This window comes from Scyliorhinus torazame, chromosome 21 (assembly GCF_047496885.1).
Source record: "Scyliorhinus torazame isolate Kashiwa2021f chromosome 21, sScyTor2.1, whole genome shotgun sequence".
Lineage (NCBI taxonomy): Eukaryota > Metazoa > Chordata > Chondrichthyes > Carcharhiniformes > Scyliorhinidae > Scyliorhinus > Scyliorhinus torazame.
The window spans coordinates 83,351,250-83,373,929 of record NC_092727.1 but is presented as its reverse complement, the minus strand read 5'-3'; the positions used below and the strand labels follow the sequence as shown (position 1 = coordinate 83,373,929).

General features: G+C 49.1%; 1 protein-coding gene across 2 annotated transcripts in view; it reads right to left on the bottom strand.

Moving 5' to 3' along the window:
* Positions 1 to 22,680, bottom strand: part of LOC140398378 (26S proteasome non-ATPase regulatory subunit 11) — a 121,913-nt gene that overhangs the window by 61,196 nt on the left and 38,037 nt on the right. For both annotated transcript variants that reach the window (XM_072486996.1, XM_072486997.1), the window contains exons 6-8: positions 8,749 to 8,943; positions 4,020 to 4,164; positions 3,078 to 3,138 (exon numbers count right to left, since the gene is read on the bottom strand). In XM_072486996.1, coding sequence (XP_072343097.1) covers positions 3,078 to 3,138; positions 4,020 to 4,164; positions 8,749 to 8,943 — 401 coding nt within the window. The remainder of the gene's footprint in view (positions 1 to 3,077; positions 3,139 to 4,019; positions 4,165 to 8,748; positions 8,944 to 22,680) is intronic.

Below are 22,680 nucleotides of genomic sequence, written 5' to 3'. Positions count from 1 at the left end.
GGTCTGAGGTGGGGAGGAACGGTTTGATTTTATCGCACGCGTCCCGTAATTGGGTCACTGTTAATGGGGTGGTGTACAGAAATTCTGTGTCATCCGATGTGGCTGTGCGGTGGGTGGTGACTGGGTTCATTGGAGCCTGAACTATCTACTCTGTGGGGGGTTGGGGCACTTTTCTCTTCTGGGGCTTTCCCTGCGCACATGTTCCCTGAACATATCTCTGCGCTGTCTCACTCAATTCTTCCCAATCAGACCCGTCTTCCTCATCTAGCTGTGATCTAAAGGTTTCCTGGAATCCTTTTTGAACTGAAAGCAGAGATTGCAGTTCTGCAATCTGCTTCCGGCACTTTGCGTGGTCAAATGAGCTTTGTCTTTGCTCCGTGGTGGCAGCATGGAGTGCTCTTAACGCTGCCTTCAGGTCACTACACTGCCTTTGCAATGCCTCTACCTGCTTCTCGGTTTCCCCTCGTACCAGGACTGCACGTTGCGTGTCCTGATAGGCCTTTTTGTACTGGGAATGGAAGCTGCTTAGGTGCGCCAGACAAGACTGGTGTCATCCACCTCTCCGTCATTTGCTGCCAACTTCCTCCTTAACTCTACGTTCTCTTTCTCTACCTCACTGACATCGACCTTACTCATTCGATGTATGCCTTCTATCTCTTTCCGGAGCATCCTAACGACCTCCTCTGTGCCTCGTAATTGTGCCAAACAGGACACGATTGCCATCGGCTTGCGAGCTTTTCCTAAGCTCTTCTTGTGAATCTCGCTCAGGTTCTCCCACCAAGTATGTCCCATACTCCTGGGACCTGTTTCCTCATTTTCACAGAATTCACGCCAAAGGGGCCATCCTTTCCCTTTGAGGTACTTTCTAATTTCTTCTTCCCAAATGGGACACTGTCCTACTCGACTGCTGGTCGCTGCGACCACAAATTCTTCGGGGTTCATGAGGCGTTGCATTGCCATCTTTCTTATCTGAATGCTTCTCGTACAATTTGGAACAAGGGGTATTAAGGTGGTGCTGTAATTACGGGTACGGCTTTCACTATTTTCCGGAATACAAACTCCCAACAGTTTTGTTGCAACAAAAAATCTATCAGTTTACCTTATCGCCCTGTTAGTTACGCATGCATTAACACACTTCCGAATTATGAGGATTGATCAGAACTGCTTGAACACTTGTGGTTTTTCTGTTCCCAATTGGATTTCTAATTCAAATTTTGGGTTCTCCCGGAGTGGTTAAGCCACTTCTAGATCAGGTCCTGTCAGGATGTCGCCAGTAATATGTTGCTAACTTTTGGTTGGTTCAATTGGCTCTGTTTTATAACCTTTGCTCCAGAGTCGCCAGGTATCTTTATGATACCGCCACGAGGTTCAAGTTCGAGTAATGATCAATAACTCAAAACACCAATTAGTAAGATTCAAATCAAAGCACATTTATTATACACAGTAAATCGCTACTCATGCATAAACTCTACTTTCTAAGCTATTTCTATCACTAATAGGCCAATACTTAGCTTCGGACTGGCCCACCAGGTCAGGGGAACAAATGGCCTTTTGTTCGGGTTCTGAGTGTGCGGGTTTCACAAGCTGGTATGGACTGGTAGCTAAGAGCGCCTATCTCGTAGCGAGCGTTGATTTGAAACTTACGTTCTTTGGAGGCAGCTGGACAGGTCACTGTCAAGGGTTGGTTCACTTTGCTGAGTGACCCTGTCAAGAAGGACGATTTGAACTTGGGGGCTTTACTTTATAGTCCCCAGGGGTTTCCCGCCTTTCGGGGCGGACCCCGTACCTGGTTTCAAATGATTGGACCCTGATCGTTGGGCGGTCTTTAAGTGTCCGTTAACCTCTTTTATGTTGGCTCCTGCTGGCGCCGAGGAGTCTGGCTTGGCCTTGTTTACCTCAAATGTTTCGATTGTTCCCGGGGATCGCTCATTACTATGTAGATGGCTGCTACATTACTATGCAGATGGCTGCTTGTATCGATGCTGTCTGGGCTTTTGCAGAGTCTAATACACAGTAAATTTGCACCTGCTAGTTTTTGCCTGTGTTGGCATTTTAAGTCGGGAAGTGGCCAACTTAGGTGGCTACAGGCTCAACATACTTCATGCTGAAACACAAAATCTATGGAAAGGCAACTCAGCCAAATGCTGCGTTTGAATCATTTCATCCAGTCTAACTTTCACGGATGTTACAAATCATTTCAGAAGTGACACCACGTGCTCATTTAATCATGTCTGTGCAGATGCATGACCAGTGGTGGCACTATGCCATATAGAGCAGGAAGACTATAGATTTGTTCCTTCATGTCTCCCGTCTGATAATCAGCTGATCTGAGCTAGCACAGCAATCTTAGGCTTTTTGATCCTGACTAGAAGTGTACAGCATCAGAAAGTGAACGCCCATTACAGTTGAACATTTGTTAATTCACTGGCAAGGCTTTTGGGCGAGATACCAGAGGTCTGTCCAGTATTAAGGACAGCTTCAGGAGACAAGAAAAATGGGTGGAAAAATGAAATAGTGCTAGACCGGTGATCCAGGCCTGTAGAAGTTGGGGAAACCAAATCAAATACTTCATCGGAAAGAGGGTGGAACTACCAATTACTTTGCTTCACATTTTTCCCCCATATATTGCTAATATCTTAGCCAAATGGAAAGGGTCCTTAGTAAATGCATTGAAAACTCCACCTTGCTTTCTTCAAAAGTAGTCTAGAGACACTCATTAAAAGGTAGTCCATACTATGATCATAAGCATTCCGCGACAGGCCCAATCCTGTCAACTGTTATATGGAAAGGGAAGTCAGATCAACTCTGGGTCCTGACTGCATGGATGACAAAAACTTCCACATAACTCATGGCCCATTTATATATGAACAGATTGCACTGCAATGCCCCACAATGCAACATACAGTCTTTGTCGTATTTCAGAACATGGAGGAAATATTTGCCTATCCCAAGTAAATTGAGAGCATAAGATCTAAAACCATGTCAGTAATAGACAAAATCCATGCTAAGAGAACATTCATTACCCTTTCTTCCTCCCCTTCCCCCCCCCCCCCAAATTAAACCATGTTTAATTTTACCTGTCTTCCAGCATATCGGAGAGCAAGCTTCCCACTCACCAACGCCTGCACATCTTCTGGTCTAAAAGAAAAATAAAGACCACACATTTTGAAAATTGCCAAGTGGCCCACTTTTCTTCAAATATTGTAATACAATTTGCCAAAGACCATCCTTAGACCTAACTACATCCTAGTCTCATCCCTCCCATGCTAGGGCATTGCTATCACAATGGAACAACCCAACTTTGATACGCTACATATTTAGGTCACTCCACACGGCAGCACAGTGGTTAGTACTGTTGTTTCAAAGCGCCAGGGACCCCGGTTTGTTTCCCGGCTTGGGTCACTGTCTGTGTGGAATCGGCACATTCTCCCTGTGTCTGCGTGGGTTTCCTCCAGGTGCCCCACCTTGCACAAGTCGTGAAAAAGTGTTTGTTAGATGAATTGGACATTTGGAATTCTCCCTCAGTGTACCCGAACAGGCGCCTGAGTGTGGCAACTAGGGGATTTTCACAGTAACTTCATTGTAGTGTTAATGTAAGTCTACTTGTAATAATAATAATCTTTATTAGTGTCACAAGTATTTTCAAAACCACAAAGGGGCTGGTTTTTGACCTTCAGTCAGTATAGAAAGAGAAAAGGAGAATGCGCTAAGAAAGTCTTGACCAAATCAAGAAATTCTACAAAATATAAATCAGACACCTAAACCCATGAATCACATTGTCAACATTATTCTTAAATTACCTCCAAGGTCAGTTTTTTGTCTCCAAGCTTTCACATTATGTAATTTATTTTCCATCGCTCAATGTTTTCCCTAGCTGTAATATAGTTCACAAGCCTGAGCCGACATCAAGATCATGGCTGGCTGTTCACCTCAACTCCACCTTCGCACAATAGTCCCACATCCCTGGATTCTCTCAGAACCCTGCACAAGCAGTTATGATCAAAACGTTTCAAACTTACGTATTTAACATAATTTTGCAGAGTAGCATGTATTTCAATGCTGTGATAGCTTTGGGACTATCAATAGAATCATATCCTTCAAATGCCTCGTAAAAATAGGAGTAAGCAGTCTTCCAGTCCTTCTCTTCAGCAGCATGGATAATACCTGGAAGCAACAATCTCAAATTAATGCAAAACAAATTTGCAGCCAGGTGCAAAGGCAGGCTATTTTCTTTGTTGGATCAACTATTCCCCTATTGTACATCTCGATCTTGCACGCAATTAGGCACTGGGCAATTCCACTTGATAATATTTCTATTAGTATTAGGTTAAACTCTTCCAACACGAATGCCTCAGAAACCTAGATTCTCAAAATGGCCACCGACTTAACTGGTTAAGTCAGTGAACAGATGAGGCAGGAAGGTTCCATATTTGATTCCAGAACTGTGCTGAGCAGATCTTGGCTGTTAGCTCCTACAATTGGCCACAATGCCTCCACAGAAGAAAAACTGGCGGTGGTTCACACTCCTGGTGACTATTCAGTGACCCCTGCTGGAAGTGCACACAATGAAATAGTCAAGTGAGACTCAGGATGAGCATTTGGTTGAGGTCCTGGAAATTGCCTGTGTAACTGAATTCCAGAATGGAGTCAGCATTTTCAGAAGAGGGAGGAGGAGACAAATCAGATACCAGAAATGTTGGGAGAATGAAAGGTTTAGTGAGAGGGAAAAACTGAGGGTGATCAACATAAGTAGAGAAATGGTGCTGGGAAAATTGATGGGGTTGAAGGCAGATAAATCCTCAGAGCCTGAGAATCTGCTTCAGGAGGTGGCTCTGGAAATAGTGGATGCATTGGTGGTCATCTTCCGGGACTCTATAGACTCTGGAACTGTCCCTGCAGATTGGAGGGTAGCTCATGTCACTCCAATATGCAAAAAGGGAGGTAGAGAGAAAGCAGGGAATTATAGACCAGCAAGCCTAACATCGGTAGTGGGGAAAATGCTTGAACCATTATTAAGGACTTTATAGCGGAACATTTAGAAAGCAGTGGCAGGATCAATCAGAGTCAGCTTGGATTTATGAAGGGAAAATCATGCTTGACAAATTTATTGGAATTTTTTGAAGATGTAACCAGTACAGTTGACAAGGGGGAGCCAGTCAATGTGGTATATTTGGATTTTCAGAAGGTGTTTGATAAAGTCCCGCATAAGGGATTATTGTGCAAAATTAAAGCGCATGGGATTGGGGGAAATGTATTGAGGTGGATCGAAAACTTGTTGGCAGAGAGGAAACAAAGAGCAGGGATTAATGGGTCCTTTTCAAATCGGCAGGCAGTAACTAGTAGGGTACCACAGGGATCAGTTCTGGGACACCAGCTATTCACAATATATATATAATGATTTGGATGAGGGAATAAAACGCAACATCTCAAAGTTTGCAGAAATTCCAAGTTGTGTGGGAGGGTGAACTGTGACAAAGGTGCAGGGATCCAACAGCATGATCTGGACAGGTTGGGCAAGTGAGCAAATCAATGGCAGATGCAGTATAATTTGGAAAGATGTAAGGTTACCACTTTGGAAGCAAAAACAGGAAGGTGGATTACAACCTGAATGGTTGTAAATTGGGAGAGGGGAGTGTGCAGCGGGAGTGGGTGTCCTTGTGCACCAGTCGCTGAAGGTAAGCATGCAGGTGCAGCAGGCGGTAAAAAAGGCTAATGGTATGTTGGCCTTCAATGCGAGAGGTTGCGAGTATAGAAGCAGGGATGTGTTGCAGCAATTATACAGGGCCTTGATGAGGCTACACGTGGAGTAGTGTGTGGGGTTTTGGTCTCCTTCTCTGAGGAAAGATGTTCTTGCTCTAGAGGGAATGCAGCAAAGGTTTACCAGACTGATTCCAGGGATGGTGGGACTGTCATATGAGAAGAGATTGACTGGGTTGGGACTGTTCTCGCTGGAGTTCAGAAGAATGAGGGGGGATCTCAACGAGACTTATAAAATTTTAATGGGACTAGACAGGGTAGATGCAAGGAAGATGTTACCAACGATGGGTATGTCCAGAACCAGAGGTCACAGTCTGAGGATTCAGGGTAAACCATTTTGGACAGATATAAGGAGACATTTCTTCACCCAAAGAGTGGTAAGCCTGTGGAATTCACTACCACAGGAAGTGATTGATGCTAAAACATTGAATATATTCAAGAGGTGGCTAGATATAGCACTTGGGGAGAATGGGATCAAAGGCTATGGGGAGAAAGCAGGATTAGGCTATTGAGTTGGATGATCAGCCATGATCGTGGTGAATGGCGGAGCAGGCGTGATGGGTTAAAAGGCCTCCTCCTGCTCCTATCTTCTATGTATCTATGTATGTATCTATGGTGGCAGAAAAGGGCTGGGCAAACAAATTGTCTCTTTAAAAAGAAAGTGGTGGTGAGAAGAACATCTCTGCAGTAAGAGTCTCAGCAAATCAGATCATTTTAAATGGACAGATTTGTGAGAAATACACAAGAGCATGAGTTCTCCAATGCTTCAAGTTATGTGAACAGATTCTTTGATATTCTCTTTTATCACATTAAAGCACCAATACTGTTGCAATACAAGTGGTGATATTAATGCTGAAAAGTATTAAAGGAAAAAAATAGAAGGCGACGAACTGGCATGCATTTATACAAGGCCTTTCATAAACCCAGTTCAGCCCAAAGTGCTTTACATTTAATTTGGGCTCAGGAAAGTTCCATAAGTAACAATGTGGTGAGAGCCAAGTTCTAGTGAACTTGGTTTGAGGGATAATTAATGGTCAGGAGACCTGGAAGAGCTCCCCTGCTCTTTCTCAAAATGTGCCATGGAATTTTTAAAAATATCTAACCAAGAAAGCAGATGGCACTGTGGTTTAATATTTCATCAGAAAGACTGAAGCTCAAACAGAGCATCACTCCCTCAGCACCGCTTCAAGTGTCAGCCTAGATTATTGCGCAAATCTCTGGAGTGGGACTTGAACCAGTGGCCTTGACTCAGATGTGTGCACTATCAATTGGCCCTATCAACTGACCCAATGCAAGAGATGATTCAGTTTATCTCTTACCCAAGAGCGGCTAGAAAGATGCCAATTACTAGACTAGACATTGAAATAGTTTCGCAGTAACCAACAAATGGCATAATATTTTCATGCGTTATATTAGTACAGGTAATAGTACAGGTAATATTACAGGTATCCTTGGCTAAATTTCAGGTAGAGGTATACCCTAAAAATATACTTTAATTTAATTTAATCTAATCATTAAAATTCTTCCTTTAATGGTGGAAGAACACAGCAGCTGCAACTGCAATTTGTAGGTATGCACCTTAGGTACCATAGCACTGAGGCTGTATACTGGATTTCTGACAGAACTACCATTTGGTTGGGGGTGGGGGGTGGGGGGGCTGACCCTGGGATTTTGCAACTCGGGGGGGGGGGGGGGGGGGGGGGGGGGGGGGGGGGAGGAGTTGGCTTTCTGCTAAGAACTGTTAAACAAGATCCATCCTTCAGATGAAATGTTATTTAATCAGATCTGGTAGCACAGTGGTTATTACTGCTGCCTGACAGTGCCAGGGACCCGGGTTCAATTTCGGCCTCGGGTGACTGAGTGGAGTTTGTACGTTCATCCAGTGTCTGAGTGGGTTTCCTCCGGGTGCTCCAGTTTCCTTCCACAGTCCAAAAATGTGCAGGTTAGGTGGATTGGCCATGCTAAATTGCCCATTAGTGTCCAAAGGTGTGTTGATTAGGTTGCGGGGAAGTGGGCCTAGGTAGAGTATTCTAACGGAGAATTGGTGTAGACCTGATGGGCTGAATGGCCTCTTTCTGCATTGTAATGATTGTATTATGAGTGCTGAGGAGTTGTGAAGATAGAGTACCCAAGGGCAGAGAAAAGAAGAGCGGCATGGTGCTGGGAAAGATAATCTGGAAATGGGAAGCCTGAGACAGTGAAGCATGTCCTTCAGCAATAGCGTCCCCTGTCTTAGCCTTCAGAAGAAGAATATAGTGAGTTGGATTCATGCTGATATAATTAGTGTTTCTCTTTTAGCCATTGTACCAGTTGAAGCAGATCGTAGAATCCCTACATTGCAGAAGGAAACTGGAGCACCCGGAGGAAACCCACGCAGACATAGGGAGATTCTACATTGCAGAAGTTAACTGGAGCACCCGGAGGAAATGCACGCAGACATAAGGAGATTGTACCGATACCACACAGAGTCACCCAAGCAGGAATCGAACCCGGGTCTTTGGTGCTGCAATGCAGCAGTACTAACCAATGTGCAACCATTCCCTCACCATCTTCAACTACCGACACAGGCTTGATTCCCTTTTAAATAATTGTACAGCTTCCCTCTATATTTCTCTTGCCATCCTCCAGCTGATCCACTGAGACACGCGTTGCTTGCCATCCAACAAGCAAAAACTCCAATTAATGCATACCTCTCCCTGTACTTATCCTTCCAAGGGGCTAATCTTGCCTATCTGCTTCCAGTACCCCTCCTTGCTCCCATTGTTAATTCTTTGGACTCTGCCAAGGGATTGACCATTATCTTCCTGCTCTGCAGCTCAGTCCAGAATGTACATTCACTTGTGAACAAGACCTTTACCATCCATGAACCGATTGTGAATGATCACATCGATAACATGACCTTGATGGGAGACATGGTTGAGAGGTAAATGGGTGGATGACTACTGTGATGCATTAAAAAAGGCCAACAGTTACAAGTTTTGTGTTCCATACCTGACTGCATATCGAGTGCAGCCTGTAGTTTGGGTGGGCAATAAATTGCATTTGCAGTTGTTCGTGCCGAGGTCAGGGCAGCTCGTGCTTTTGGCAAGTTGCTCAGAGCATGATATGTCTTACTCTCCAACAGCTGAACTTCCACCAAAAGTGCCTTGTCATCCATCTTCTTCAGCTCACGAAGCAATTGCGATCCTGAAAAACATTAGAAAATTTAGGGTTTTTAAAAGAAAAAGACGAGCTCCTAGTCTGTATCAAGTCGGATTTCACTGATGTGATAATTCTCACGACTGAACCATTATTCTTTATTTCAGTAATACTCAAAATACTTCTGAAATGTGGGTAGTTGGTTTGAAACGATATTAATCTACTGGCAAACAAATTGAATCAAGTTGATATTTTACCATTAAACCATTTCCCAGACTCATCTGCCCAATTGCACCAGTTTAATGACTCATTAGAGCAGGGTGATCAACAACCTGCAGTTATTTAGTTACTATGAAATAGGAAAAAATGTCAGCAGTGCTGCGCAGGAGGAGAAGGAAGACAGTCTCTTTGGGAGAGGGTTAGGAAAGGTGACAAAGACTTCCGGGTGCGGCTATGCAGAGCTAGGTCGCATGTTCGGTAGCTCCCGCTTGGAACGGACTTTTGGGCTCTTTACAGGGCCCCCACGGCATTTGTCTGACATTTCCCGGTGTGGGAAGAAGACTGCAACACTCCCCCGACAGTGTCCCCCAGGAATGGCATGTCTCTTGGTTACCAGACCTGGCAGAAACAGTAAAAGATTTGGCTTTAACTGCAGGATAAACGAAGCCTCTTCCAGCATGCAGGCGGGGGAAGGGCAAGCTTAAAGCTGCAAGCTGACTTGAGGGCCTTTATTAAAGGTAAATTCTAGCAGCAGAGGGAACAACTGTGAAAAGATCTATCAAGGCTACTGAAGAAGTGGGGACGAGGCTTCCGGTGGCGGCCATGGAGGAGTAGGTCGCGCATCCGGCAGCTCCCGTCTGGAACGGACTCTCAGACCTTTTTCAGGAGTTTCCACAGACTTTTTGGGGCAGATTGGTGAAGCGAACACTGCCAAAAGGATTCCCTCTCGAGACTTCCGGTTGTGGTTATGCAGAGCTAAGTCGCACATTCGGCGGCTCCCGCAAAAACTGACTTTTGGGATCTTTTCAGGGCCCCCAAGGGCACTTTTTCAACATTTCCCGGCGTGGGAAGGAGTTAATAATAGCTCCCCGTCAGTATATGGCTTTAACTAGGAGGGGGGGGCGACATAAAAGGTGGTGGTGGACTAGAAGAAGGGAGAGCAGGACAAAATGGCGGCGGGCGGAGACCAGGCAGCATGGAGGCAGTGGGCGGAGGAGCAACAGGAGGGTATCCAGCGCTATCTCAGAGAGATTAAAACGGACCTGCTAGAGCCGATGAAGGCTTCTATTGATAAGCTGCTGGAAACACAGACGGCCCAGGGGGGTGGCGATCCGAGAGGCTCGACAAAAGATCTCTGACAATGAGGACGAGATCTGAGGCCTGGCGGTAAAGGTGGAGGCGCACGAGGCGCTCCACAAGAAATGGCAGGAGCGGTTCGAGGAGATGGAGAATCGGTCGAGGCGGAAGAATCTGCGGATTCTGGGCCTCCCGGAGGGGCTGGAGGGGCCGGACGTGGGGGCCTGTGGTCACCATGTTGAACTCACTGATGGGAGCGGGGTCCTTCCAGGGGCCCCTGGAGCTGGAAGGGGCCCATAGAGTGATGGCGAGGAGGCCCAAGGCTAACGAGACTCCGCAGGCAGTGCTGGTGCGGTTCCATCGGTTCGTCGATCGGGAGTGTGTGCTCAGGTGGGCCAAAAAGGAGAGGAGCAGCAGGTGGGAGAACGCGGAGGTTCGGATATATCAGGACTGGAGTGCGGAGGTGGCGAAGAGGGGGGCCGGGTACAATCGAGCAAAGGCGGTGCTGCACAGGAAGGGGGTGAAGTTTGGCATGTTGCAGCCGGCGCGACTGTGGGTTACCTGCAAAGACCGGCACCATTATTTTGAGTCTCCGGAGGAGGCGTGGGCCTTTGTTCAGGCCGAGAAACTGGACGCAGACTGAGGGTCGGGATGGGCGATTGGGGACTGCGGTGGATATATTATGCCTATTTCTGGTTCGGGGGGGGGGGCCTTTGCATAGTTTTGGGTTTCTTTTTCTCTGTTTTTCCCCCTTTCGGGTTGGGGAGGGTGGATGGGGCGGGTTGGGCACTGTTTTGGTTGGTGGCGGGCCCTGGTAGGTGGAGATCGCGGGCTTTTTTCCCGCCCCGAAGACTGGGCGGGGGGGGGGGGGGGGGGGGGGGGGGCGAGGATTGTTTCCCGTGCTTAGAACAGAGGGGGGAGGGGGAGAGCCTGTGGATAGGGAGCAGGAGAGGAGGGTGTGCCACACAATGGGAGGAGTTGATGGGGAGGCGGGAGTGGCCGGGGTCAGCAGGAGTCATCTGACTTGCGGAAGTGCAATAGGGGGAGTAAACCAGCTAGGATGGGTCCTAGCCGGGGGTGGGTGGGGTGGGGAATCGAGTTGCTGCTGCTAAGGTTAAGGAGGAGCTGGAGCAAGTCGGGGGGGTCGAGACGGGGGTATGCCGCTGTGGGGAACGGGTCGGGTGTGGGCTGCGGGCGCGTGGCTGGCCGAGGAGGGGTCATGGCTAGTCGGCGGAGGAGGGGGGGCGGATAGCCCCCTGATCCGGCTGATAACCTGGAATGTAAGGGGACTGAATGGGCCGGTTAAGCGGGCCCGCGTGTTCGCGCACCTGAAGGGGCTCAAGGCAGATGTGGTTATGCTCCTGGAGACACACCTGAAGGTGGCAGACCAGGTAAGATTGAGGAAAGGGTGGATAGGTCAGGTGTTTCACTCGGGGCTAGATGCCAAAAATCGAGGGGTGGCGATCTTGGTGGGAAAGGAGGTGTCATTCGAGGCGTCGAGCACTGTGGCAGATAATGGCGGTAGGTACATAATGGTAAGTGGTAAGTTGCAGGGAGAGAGGGTGGTACTGGTCAATGTGTATGCTCCGAACTGGGATGATGCGGGTTTTATGCGGCGTATGTTGGGTTGGATCCCAGACTTGGAAGTGTGGGGCCTGATAATGGGGGGAGACTTTAACACGGTGTTGGATCTGGCACTGGATCGCTCCAGGTCTAAGACGGGTAGGAAGCCGGTGGCGGCTAGAGTGTTGAGGGGATTTGTGGACCAAATGGGAGGGATGGACCCTTGGAGATTTGCAAGGCCGAGGGCTAGGGAATTTTCATTCTTCTCATGTCCATAAGGCTTATTCTTGAATCGACTTTTTCATTTTGAGTAGGGCGCTGTTAGCGAGAGTAGAGGATACCGAGTATTCGGCAACAGCCATTACGGACCACACCCCGCATTGGGTGGACTTGGAGATGGGGGAGGAGAGGGGCCGGCGCCCGCTGTGGCGCTTGGAGGTGGGGCTGTTGGCGGACGAGCTCAGCGAGAGGGTCCGAGGAAGTATAGAGAGGTACTTGGAGACCAACGAGTGGGGATGGTATGGGAGGCACTGAAGGCGGTGGTGAGGGGAGAGCTGATCTCCATTAGGGCCCACAAGGAGCGGAGGGAGCGGGGGGAGAGGGAGAGGCTGGTGGGGGAGATGGTGAGGGTAGAGAGGAGGTATGCGGAAGAGCCTGAGGAAGGATTGCTGAGGAAGAGGCGCAGCCTCCAGGCCGAATTCGACCTGGTGACCACCAGGAAGGCGGAGGTGCAGTGGAGGAAGGCCCAGGGGGCGGTCTACGAGTATGGGGAAAAGGCAAGCCGGATGCTGGCGCATCAGCTTCGGAGCGGGACGCAGCTAGGGAGATCGGGGGAGTTAAGGAAAGGGGAGGGAGCGTGGTGCGGAGTGGGGTTGGCATCAATGGGGTCTTCAGGGACTTCTACGAGGAATTGTACCGATCCAAGCCCCCACGGGAGGAGAGAGGGATGGGCCTTTTCCTGGACCAATTGAGGTTTCCAAGGGTGGAAGAGGGACTGGTGGTGGAACTGGGGGCCCCGATTGGGCTGGAGGAGCTGATCAAAGGGATAGGAAGCATGCAGGTGGGGAAGGCACCGGGGCCGGACGGTTTCCCGGTCGAGTTCTATAAAAAATATATGGACCTGTTGCGCCCGCTGTTAGTTAGGACCTTTAATGAGGCAAGGGAGGGGGGGGGGGGGGGGGGGCTTTACCCCCAACCATGTCCCGGGCACTGATCTCTTTGATCCTGAAGCGGGACAAGGATCCCCTGCAATGTGGGTCTTACAGACCGATTTCCTTGCTAAATGTAGATGCCAAGGTGCTGGCGAAGGTCTTAGGCACGAGGATTGAGGATTGTGTGCCGCAGATCATCCATGAAGACCAGACAGGTTTGTGAATGGGAGACAGTTGAAAGCGAATGTGCGGAGGCTTTTGAACGTTATCATGATGCCGGCGAGGGAGGGGGAGGCGGAGATAGTGGTGGCGATGGACGCTGAGAAAGCCTTCAATAGGGTAGAGTGGGGGTACCTGTGGGAGGTGCTGAAGAGGTTTGGGTTTGGGGAGGGGTTTGTCAGGTGGGTTAGGCTGTTGTATGAGGTCCCGATGGCGAGTGTGGCCACAAATAGGAGGAGGTCAGAGTACTTTCGGTTGCACCGAGGGACGAGACAGGGGTGTCCCCTGCCCTTCGCACTGGCGATTGAACCCCTGGCTATGGCACTGAGAGAGTCGAGGAACTGGAGGGGGTTAGTGCGGGGTGGGGGAGTATAGGGTGTCGCTTTATGCGGACGACCTGCTGCTGTATGTGGCGGAAACGGTGGGAGGAATGCCAGAGGTAATGAGGATCCTATGGGAATTCGGGGACTTTTCGGGGTACAAGCTCAATATGGGGAAGAGCGAGCTGTTCGTAGTTCAGCTAGGGGACCAGGAGAGGGGGATTGGTGAGCTCCCACTAAAAAGGGCGGAGTAGATCTTCAGATATTTGGGGGTCCAGGTGGCCAGGAGCTGGGGGGCCCTGCATAGGCTTAACTTTACAAGGTTGGTGGAGCAAATGGAGGAGTTCAAGAGGTGGGACGCGTTGCCGCTGTCCTTGGCGGGTAGGGTGCAGTCAATCAAAATGACGGTGCTCCCAAGGTTTTTGTTCCTGTTCCAGTGCCTCCCAGTGTTTATCCCGAAGGCTTTTTTCAGGTGGGTTAACAGGAGTATAATGCGGTTTGTGTGGGCACGAGGGACTCCGAGGGTGAGAAGGGTGTTCCTGGAGCGGAGTAGAAATACGGGCGGGGGCTGGCGCTGCCCAACCTTTGTGGGTACTACTGGGCCGCCAATGCGACAATGGTGCGCAAGTGGGTGATGTAGGAGGAGGGGGCTGCATGGAAGAGGCTGGAGACGGCGTCCTGTGTGGGTACGAGTCTGGGGGCGCTGGCAACGGCGCCGCTGCGGCTCCCTCCAAGGAGGTATACCACGAGCCCGGTGGTGGTGGCGGCCACCCTCAAAATTTGGGGGCAGTGGAGGCGGCATGGGGGGGGCGGGGGGGGGGGGGGAAGAGTTGGGGCCTCGGCGTGAACCCCATTACGGGGGAACCACCGGTTTGCCCCAGGAAGAACAGGTGGAGGGTTTTCGGGGTGGCACAGGGCAGGGATACGAAAGTTGGGGGACCTGTTTGTGGACGGGTAGTTCGCGAGCTTGGGTGAGCGGGAGGAGAAATACGGGCTCCCCCTGGGGAACACCTTCAGGTACTTACAGATAAGGGCATTTGCCAGAAGGCAGGTGGTGGAATTCCCACGGCTACTGCCACACACAGTTTAGGACAGGGTGCTCTCGGGGGGGTGGGAGGGAGTGGGGAAGATCTCGGAAACTTACCATGTGATGCAGGAGGAGGAGGAGGAGGCCTCGGTGGTGGAGTTGAAAGATAAGTGGGAGGAGGAGTTGGGAGAGGAGATCGAAGAAGGGACGTGGGCAGATGCCCTAGGGAGGGTGAATTCTTCCTCTTTGTGTGCGAGGCTCAGCCTCATACAGTTTAAGGTGCTGCACAGGGCACACATGACCGGGACAAGAATGAGCCGGTTCTTTGGGGGGTAAGAACAGGTGTGTTAGGTGCTCAGGGAGCCCAGCAACTCACACCCATATGTTCTGGGCATGCCCAGCGCTGGAGGAATTTTGGAAGGGCGTAGCGAGGCGGTGTCGAGGGTGGTAGGATCCAGGGTCAGACCGGGCTGGGGGCTCGCAATATTTGGGGTGGCAGAAGAGCCGGGAGTGCAGGAGGTGAAAGAGGCCACAATTCTGGCCTTTGCGTCCCTGGATTCGAGGCCCCCAAGCATGGAATCCTGGATCAGCGATATGGCAGGGTTCATTAAATTGGAGAGGGTCGGTACAAGGGTTCTTTAGGCGGTGGCAACCGTCCTTGGACTTTCTGGCAGAACGATAGACATTGGTCAATGGCAGCAGCAGCTCGGGGGGGGGGGGGGGGGGGGGGGTTATTATTTACACTGGAGGGTCTGAGGGGGTGTATATAGTTGTGTTAAGTCGGGGTGTTAATGTTAATTTATTATTTATGTACAGGGGGGGGGGGGGGGGGGGGGGGAAAGAGGGGTTTGGGGGGTTGCTTTTTTAGATTGTGTTTTGTACTTAACCCTGCTGGGTTCTTTTTTCTTTCTCATTTTATTATTGATATTTTATGAAAACCTTTAATAAAAATTTTTTTTTAAAATTTTAAGGAAAGGTTACGAACAAAACAAACCTAAACTGTTGCCCAAAAAAACACTAATCACTGCCTTAGAAAGCCTCATTTATTCCTACTCTTTGTTTCCTGTCTGTCAATCAGTTTTCTATCCACAATCCCGTGCTTTAATTTTACACGGTAATCTCTTATGTGGGAACTTGTCGGAAGCATTCTGAAAGTCCAAATAAACTGGCTCCCCCTCATCAACTCTACTTGTTACACCCTCAAAGAATTCCAGTAGATTTGTCAAGCATGATTTCCCTTTTGTAAGTCCATGCAGACTCTTTCCAATCCTGCCACGGTTTTCCAAGCGCCCTGCTGTTACATCTTTTGTAATGAACTATAGCATTTTCCCCACTACTGACAACAGGTTTACTGGTCTATAATTCCATTTTCTCTCTACCTCTCTTTTGAAATAGTGGGGTTACATTACCTACCCTCCAATCCATAGGAACAGGTTCAGAGTCTAGAGAGTCTTGGAAGGTGACCACCAGTGCATCCATTCTTTCTCAGACTCTTCCGAAGTATTCGGAACTGTAGATTATCGACCCTGGGGGTTTGTCTGCCTTCAATTCCATAAATTTCCCCAACACCATTTCCCTACAAAAACTGATTTCCTTCAATTCCTCCCTCTCAATAAACCATGTTCCCCAATATTTCTGCATGTTATTTGTGTCCTCCTTTGTGAAGACAGAACCAAAATATGTATTTCGTAAGCCATTTCTTCGGTCCCAGTTACAAATTTCCCCCTTCCTTTATTAAAATAAATTTAGAGTACCCAATTCATTTTTTCCCAATTAAGGGGCAATTTAGCATAACCAATTCACCTACACTGCACATCTTTGGGTTGTGGGGGCGAAACCCATACAAACGTGGGGAGAATGTGCAAACTCCACACGGACAGTGACCCAGAGCTGGGATCGAACCTGGGACCTCGTGCTGTGAGGCAGCAGGGCTAACCCACTGCGCCACCGTGCTGCCCTTTAAGTTTCCACCTTTCTGACTGAAAGGGATCTTTGTCTTCACATTCCTAATAGAAGCTTTTAGAATCAGTTTTTATGTTCCTTGCAAGTTTACTCTTGTACTGGATTTCCTCCTTGTTAATCAATCCCTTCATCCTCCTTTGCTGAATTTGAAACTGCTCATAATCCTCAGGTCTGTTTTTTCTGACCAATCTGTATGCCTCTTCTTTCCTTAAACTGCTTCCGTTTAACCTTAGCATCATTTAGCATGCATCATTCCTGTCACCAATACATTTCAGGATTACTAGTTTTAGAAATACAGCTGTAGGTAAACTGGAATATTTTGGATTGTAGTTATATTGACTATTGTGGTTTGAAACGTTTACAAAAATTCATTATATATCATATAACTGCCACAAAGTTAATTCACATAGGATAGTCTCAAGAGTTTAGAGATTTTTAATGTCAGATTCAAATATCACAAAACATATTTTAAACGACGCATCAAAAATGTTTCAATTCAATACATATAATAACCTAAGAATAGACCATTGAATCCCTCAAGTCAGTTTTTCATTATACTGTTAGATTATGGCTCATCCATACTTTTAACTTGACTCCACTTGGGGGGCGGCACGCTGGCGCGGTGGTTAGCACTGCTGGATCCAGGTTCGATCCCGGTCCTGGGTCACAATTTTTACCGAGTCTGCACGTTCTCAGTGTCTGCGTGGGTTTCCTCCGGGTGCTCTGGTTTCCTCCCACAAGCCCCGAAAGACGTGCTGTTAGGTGAATTGGACATTCTGAATCATCCCGTTGTGTACCCAAACAGGCGCCGGAATGTGGCAACTAGGGGCTTTTCACAGCAACTTCATGCATTGTTAATGTAAGCCTACATGTGACAATAAATATTATTATTATAATGATATAGGTGGATTGACCATGATAAATTGCCCCTTAGTGTCCAACAGTTAGGTGGGAGAGTGGGCCTCTTTTTTCTCCCACATACACAAAGCCTACTCCCGGATAGATGTGTGTGTTCTGGGCAGGGCGCTGATCCCGAATGTGGAGGGAACGGAGTATTCGGCCATAGTCATTTCAGACCACGCCCCGCACTGGGTGGAACTGTAGTTGGGAGAGGAGAGGGACCAACGCCCGCTGTGGCGGTTGGATGTGGGACTGCTGTCAAGATGAGGGGTGCAGGGGTGCATTGAAAGGTATTTGGAGGCCAACGACAACGGAGAGGTGCAGGTGGGGGTAGCATGGGAGGCGCTGAAGGCGGTGGTCAGGGGAGAGTTGATCTCCATCAGGGCTCATAGGGAGAAGGTGGAGGGCATGGAAAGGGAGAGGTTAGTGGGGGAGATTTTAAGAGTGGACAGGAGATATGCCGAGGCCACTGAAGAGGGATTACTCAGGGAGAGGCGAAGTTCGACCTGTTGACCACAGGGAAGGCAGAGGCACAGTGGAGGAAAGCACAGGGGGCGACGTATGAGTATGGGGAGAAGGCGAGCCGGTTGCTGGCACATCAGCTCCGTAAGAGGATGGCAGCGGAACTACGGTGCGCAGTGCGGTGAAAGTAAATGAGGCATTCAAGGCCTTCTATGAGGAGCTGTACAGATCCCAGCCCCCAGCGGGGGAAGAGGGGATGTGACGGTTCTTGGACCAACTGAGGTTCCCGAGGATGGAGGAGCAGGAGGTGGCTGGTTTGGGGGCGCCAATTGGGTTGGAGGAGCTGATTAAAGGACTGGGGAGCATGCAGGCAGGGAAGTCCCCGGGACCGGATGGGTTCCCGGTTGAGTTCTACAGGAAGTACGTAGACCTGTTAGCCCCGTTGCTGGTGAGGACTTTCAATGAGGCAAGGAACCCTGCCCCCAACAATGTCTGAGGCGACGATCTCTTTGATCCTGAAGCGGGATAAGGACCCACTGCAATGTGGGTCGTACAGGCCGATCTCGCTCCTCAACGTGGATGCTAAGTTGCTGGCAAAAGTGCTGGCTACGAGGATCGAGGACTGTGTTCCGGGGGTGATTCACGAGGCCCAGACGGGATTTGTAAAGGGCAGGCAGCTAAACACCAATGTGCGGAGGCTCCCAAACGTGATAATGATGCCATCGGTGGAGGGAGAGGCGGAGATAGTGGCAGCTATGGACGCGGAGAAGGCCTTTGACCGAGTAGAGTGGGAGCATCTCTGGGAAGTGTTGCGGAGGTTTGGGTTCGGGGGAGGGTTTATTAGCTGGGTTAAGCTCCTATATAGAGCACCGGTGGCAAGTGTGGTTACGAATCGGCGGAGGTCGGAGTATTTTCGGCTGTATCGAGGGACGAGGCAGGGGTGCCCCCTGTCCCCCCTGTTGTTTGCATTAGCAATTGAACCTTTGGCCATGGCATTAAGGGAGTCCAGGAAATGGAGGGGGGTGGTCCGAGGCGGAGAGGAGCATCGAGTGTCGCTGTATGCAGACGACCTGTTGCTGTATGTGGCGGATGGGATGGTGGAGGTCACGCAGATTCTAAGGGAGTTTGGGGACTTTTTGGGCTATAAGCTCAATGTAGGGAAAAGTGAGCTCTTCGTGGTGCATCCAGGGGACCAGGGAAGAGGGATAGATGATCTACCTTTGAGGAGGGCGGAAAGGAGCTTTCGGTACTTGGGGATCCAAATAGCTAGGAGTTGGGGGCCCTGCATAAACTTAATTTGACGTGGCTGGTGGAGCAGATGGAGGAGGACTTCAAACGATGGGACATGTTGCCACTCTCGCTAGCGGGCAGAGTACAGTCGATTTAAATGGTGGTCCTCCCGAGGTTTCTTTTTCTGTTCCAGTGCCTTCCAATTGTGCTCACCAAGGCCATTTTTAAGAGGGTAGGCAGGAGCATTATGGGTTTTGTGTGGGCGAATAAGACCCCGAGGGTAAGGAGGGGGTTTCTGGAGCGTAGTAGAGATAGGGGAGGGCTGGCGTTGCAGAATCTGGGTGGCTACTACTGGGCAGCCAATGTGGCGATGATCTGTAAGTGGGTGATGGAGGGAGAGGGGGTGGCATGGAAGAGGTTGGAGATGGCGTCCTGCAAAGGAAAGAGTCTGGGGGCGCTGGTGACGGCACCACTGCCGCTCTCGCCGACAAGGTACACCACGAGTCCGGTGGTGGCTGCAAAGCTAAAGATCTGGGGCCAGTGGAGACGACACAGGGGTGCGATGGGAGCCTCGGTGTGGTCCCCGATCGGGGATAACCATCGGTTTGTCCCAGGAAGGATGGACGGGGGGGTTTCAGAGCTGGCATCGGGCAGGGATTAGAAGAATGGGGGACCTGTTCATTGATGGGACGTTTGAGAGCCTAGGGGCGCTGGAGGAGAAATTTGGGCTACCCCGGGAAACGCTTTCAGGTACATGCAAGTGAGGGCGTTTGTGAGGCGACAGGTGAGGGGATTCCCGTTGCTCCCGGCATAGGGGATTCAAGACACGATGATTTTGGGTGTATGGGTCGGAGAGGGTAAGGTGTCGGCGATATACCAGGAGATGAAAGAAGAGGGGGAGGCTTTGGTAGAGGAGCTGAAGGGTAAATGGGAGGAGGGGTTGGGGGAGGAGATTGAAGAGGGGCTATGGGCTGATGCCCTGAGTAGGGTTAATTCCTCTTCCTCATGTGCCAGGCTTAGCCTGATACAGTTTAAGGTTATTCACAGAGCGCATATGACGGGGGCGAGGCTGAGTAGGTTCTTTGGGGTGGACGACAGATGTGGGAGGTGTTCAGGAAGCCCGGCGAACCACGCCCATATGTTCTGGTCGTGCCCGGCACTGGATGGGTTCTGGAGGGGTGCTGCGAGGGCTATGTCTGAGGTGGTGAAAGTCCAGGTCAAGCCAAGTTGGGGGCTAGCACTATTTGGAGTGGCGGACGAGCCGGGACTGCAGGAGGCGAAAGAGGCCGGCATTCTGGCCTTTGCGTCCCTGGTAGCCCGGCGGAGGTTCTTGTTAGTGTGGAAAGATGCGAAGCTCCCCAGTGTGGAAGCCTGGATAAGTGATATGGCAGGGTTTATCAAGTTAGAGAGGATAAGGTTTGCCTTGAGAGGGTCTGTGCAGGGGTTCTCCAGGTGGTGGCAACCGTTCCTATACTATCTCGCGGAGCGTTAGATGAAGTTCGGTCAACAGCAGCAGCAACCGGGGGGGGGGTTCTTAATAAACATATTTAATTAAAAAACTCGATGGGCTGAATGGCCTCCTTCTATGGGCATCACAGTGGCATAGTGGTTAGTACTGCTGCCTCACAGCGCCAGGGACCCAGGTTAGATTACTATCTTGGGTGACTGCCTGCGTGGAGTTTGCACTTTCTCCCCATGTGGATTCCTCTGAGTGCTCTGGTTTCCTCCCATGGTCCAAAAATGTGCAGTTTAGGTGGATTGGGCATGTAAATTGCCCCTTAGTGCGAGACTACTGGGTGGGGGATTGGGCCTAGGTAGGGCAGCCTTTCAAAGGTTTGGTGCAGGCTCGGTGAGTCAAATTTCCTCTTTCTGGTCTGTGGGCATTCTATGATTCCAATACTGCCAAGCAGGTACACTGAGATACAATGGAGGCAACATCAAACTGACATTTGGACGTGATGATGTTTGAATCTTGCATTGTTTGAAGCTTTCCACAGCATTCAAGACACTGCATAATTGGAAAATCTTTTTCAGAATGGCTGCCAGTAAACCACCATCTGAATGAACACAAAAAGTATGCTTTATGATGATGAGAAATTCAATTTCGGAGCCAAATCTTTCACAATCCAATCCAGGTCTAAAATCATTAAAGTTTGAATAGCATTACAACTCTAATGTTACATCACCGCACTGTCACTCAAGACTATTCACTCTTCAGTCCCAATTACTGCACCTTATCCCCCTTCTGTCTATCTATTGTCTGTGCCACCTCTGGGAGAAAAGAAAAAGCTGACAAGACCAGTTCCAATCTATAAAAAGCATCTCCTACATTCATTATTTTCAACTTTCAGAAAACCCAGTTTAACAGTGTAACAAACTTTTGGTCCATGTGAAATATTTTTAATCACCCAATGTTTACAAATGTATATTTCCTGCAAACGCCAGAGGTTTAAGTGGCCAAAAGCAAGAACTTGGTCAAATTTTTCCTTCTCTAAAACAGCATCACTGAGCACAGCTGCAACTGCAGGGATACAATAACTTAATAGACGAGACACAGAGCCGGAGACTCGTCTAGATGTATGCTTGGCCAGTCATTGTTTTCATTAGAATGACAAGAGGTTGAGGGGCGACCTAATAGAGGTCTACAAGATTATGAGGGGGGCATGAATGGGCAAGCACTCTTTCCCAGGGTGGAGGGGTCAGTGACCAGGGGGCACAGGTTTAAGGACCTTGGGGCGAAGTTTAAAGGAGATGCGTGTGTGAGGCAGGTTTTTTTTTTTTTTTTTTTTTTTACACAGGATGGTGAGTGCCTGGAACGCGCTACCAGGGGAGGTTGTGGAAGCAGATACATTATTGGCATTCAAAAGGCATCTCGACAAATACATGGATAGGATGGTGTATTGAGGGATGCGACACTAGGAAGTGCTGAGCGTTTTGGCCACGGGTGGTATGACCGGTACAGACTTGGAGGGCCAAAGGGCCTGTTCCTGTGCTGTATTGTTCTTTGTTTTGTAAATCCAAGCATCCATCCAGGGAATCCCTTTAAAAATACTCAGGTCAAAAATCATTCGCTGATCCTAGTTCAGGTGGGAGATCTGATCTTAAGCCTCAGCTACGTTTTCCACTTGCTGCCCTGCTGCAATTGGAAGAACAATACCCAGCTACCACTCTCTCTGCAGGTGAACACTTCAGCCATGCTTTGCGCCTCTAGTTGAACAGCTCAAATCTTTCAAAAACAGGCAAGAAAAATCAGACCAACTTAGGTGCCACAATGTATATAAATTGTGCTGCATCTCAACACTAAATACTAATTCAGTAAACATTTTAAAAATAATTAAAGCAGAAAATGGTGAAATAACTTATTAGCAATGGTATCTGGCAGCTAGGTTGAAAACAATTGTGCAAAGCAGATGCATAAAAATGGAAATCCAAGTCGGCTTCAAGATCTGTCAGAAAAATGAGGTTCAATATGTGGACAGAGCGAAAGAAAATTCCTGTACACTAATAACTCAAAATATAATGTGTAATGGACATACAACCAACAAATAAAATCTAATACCAAGATTTGCATCTAAACTGGAGAGACATAAATATCCTGGCCGCGAGGTTTGCTCGTGTCACACGGCAGAGTTTAAACTAGTATGGCAGGGGGGTG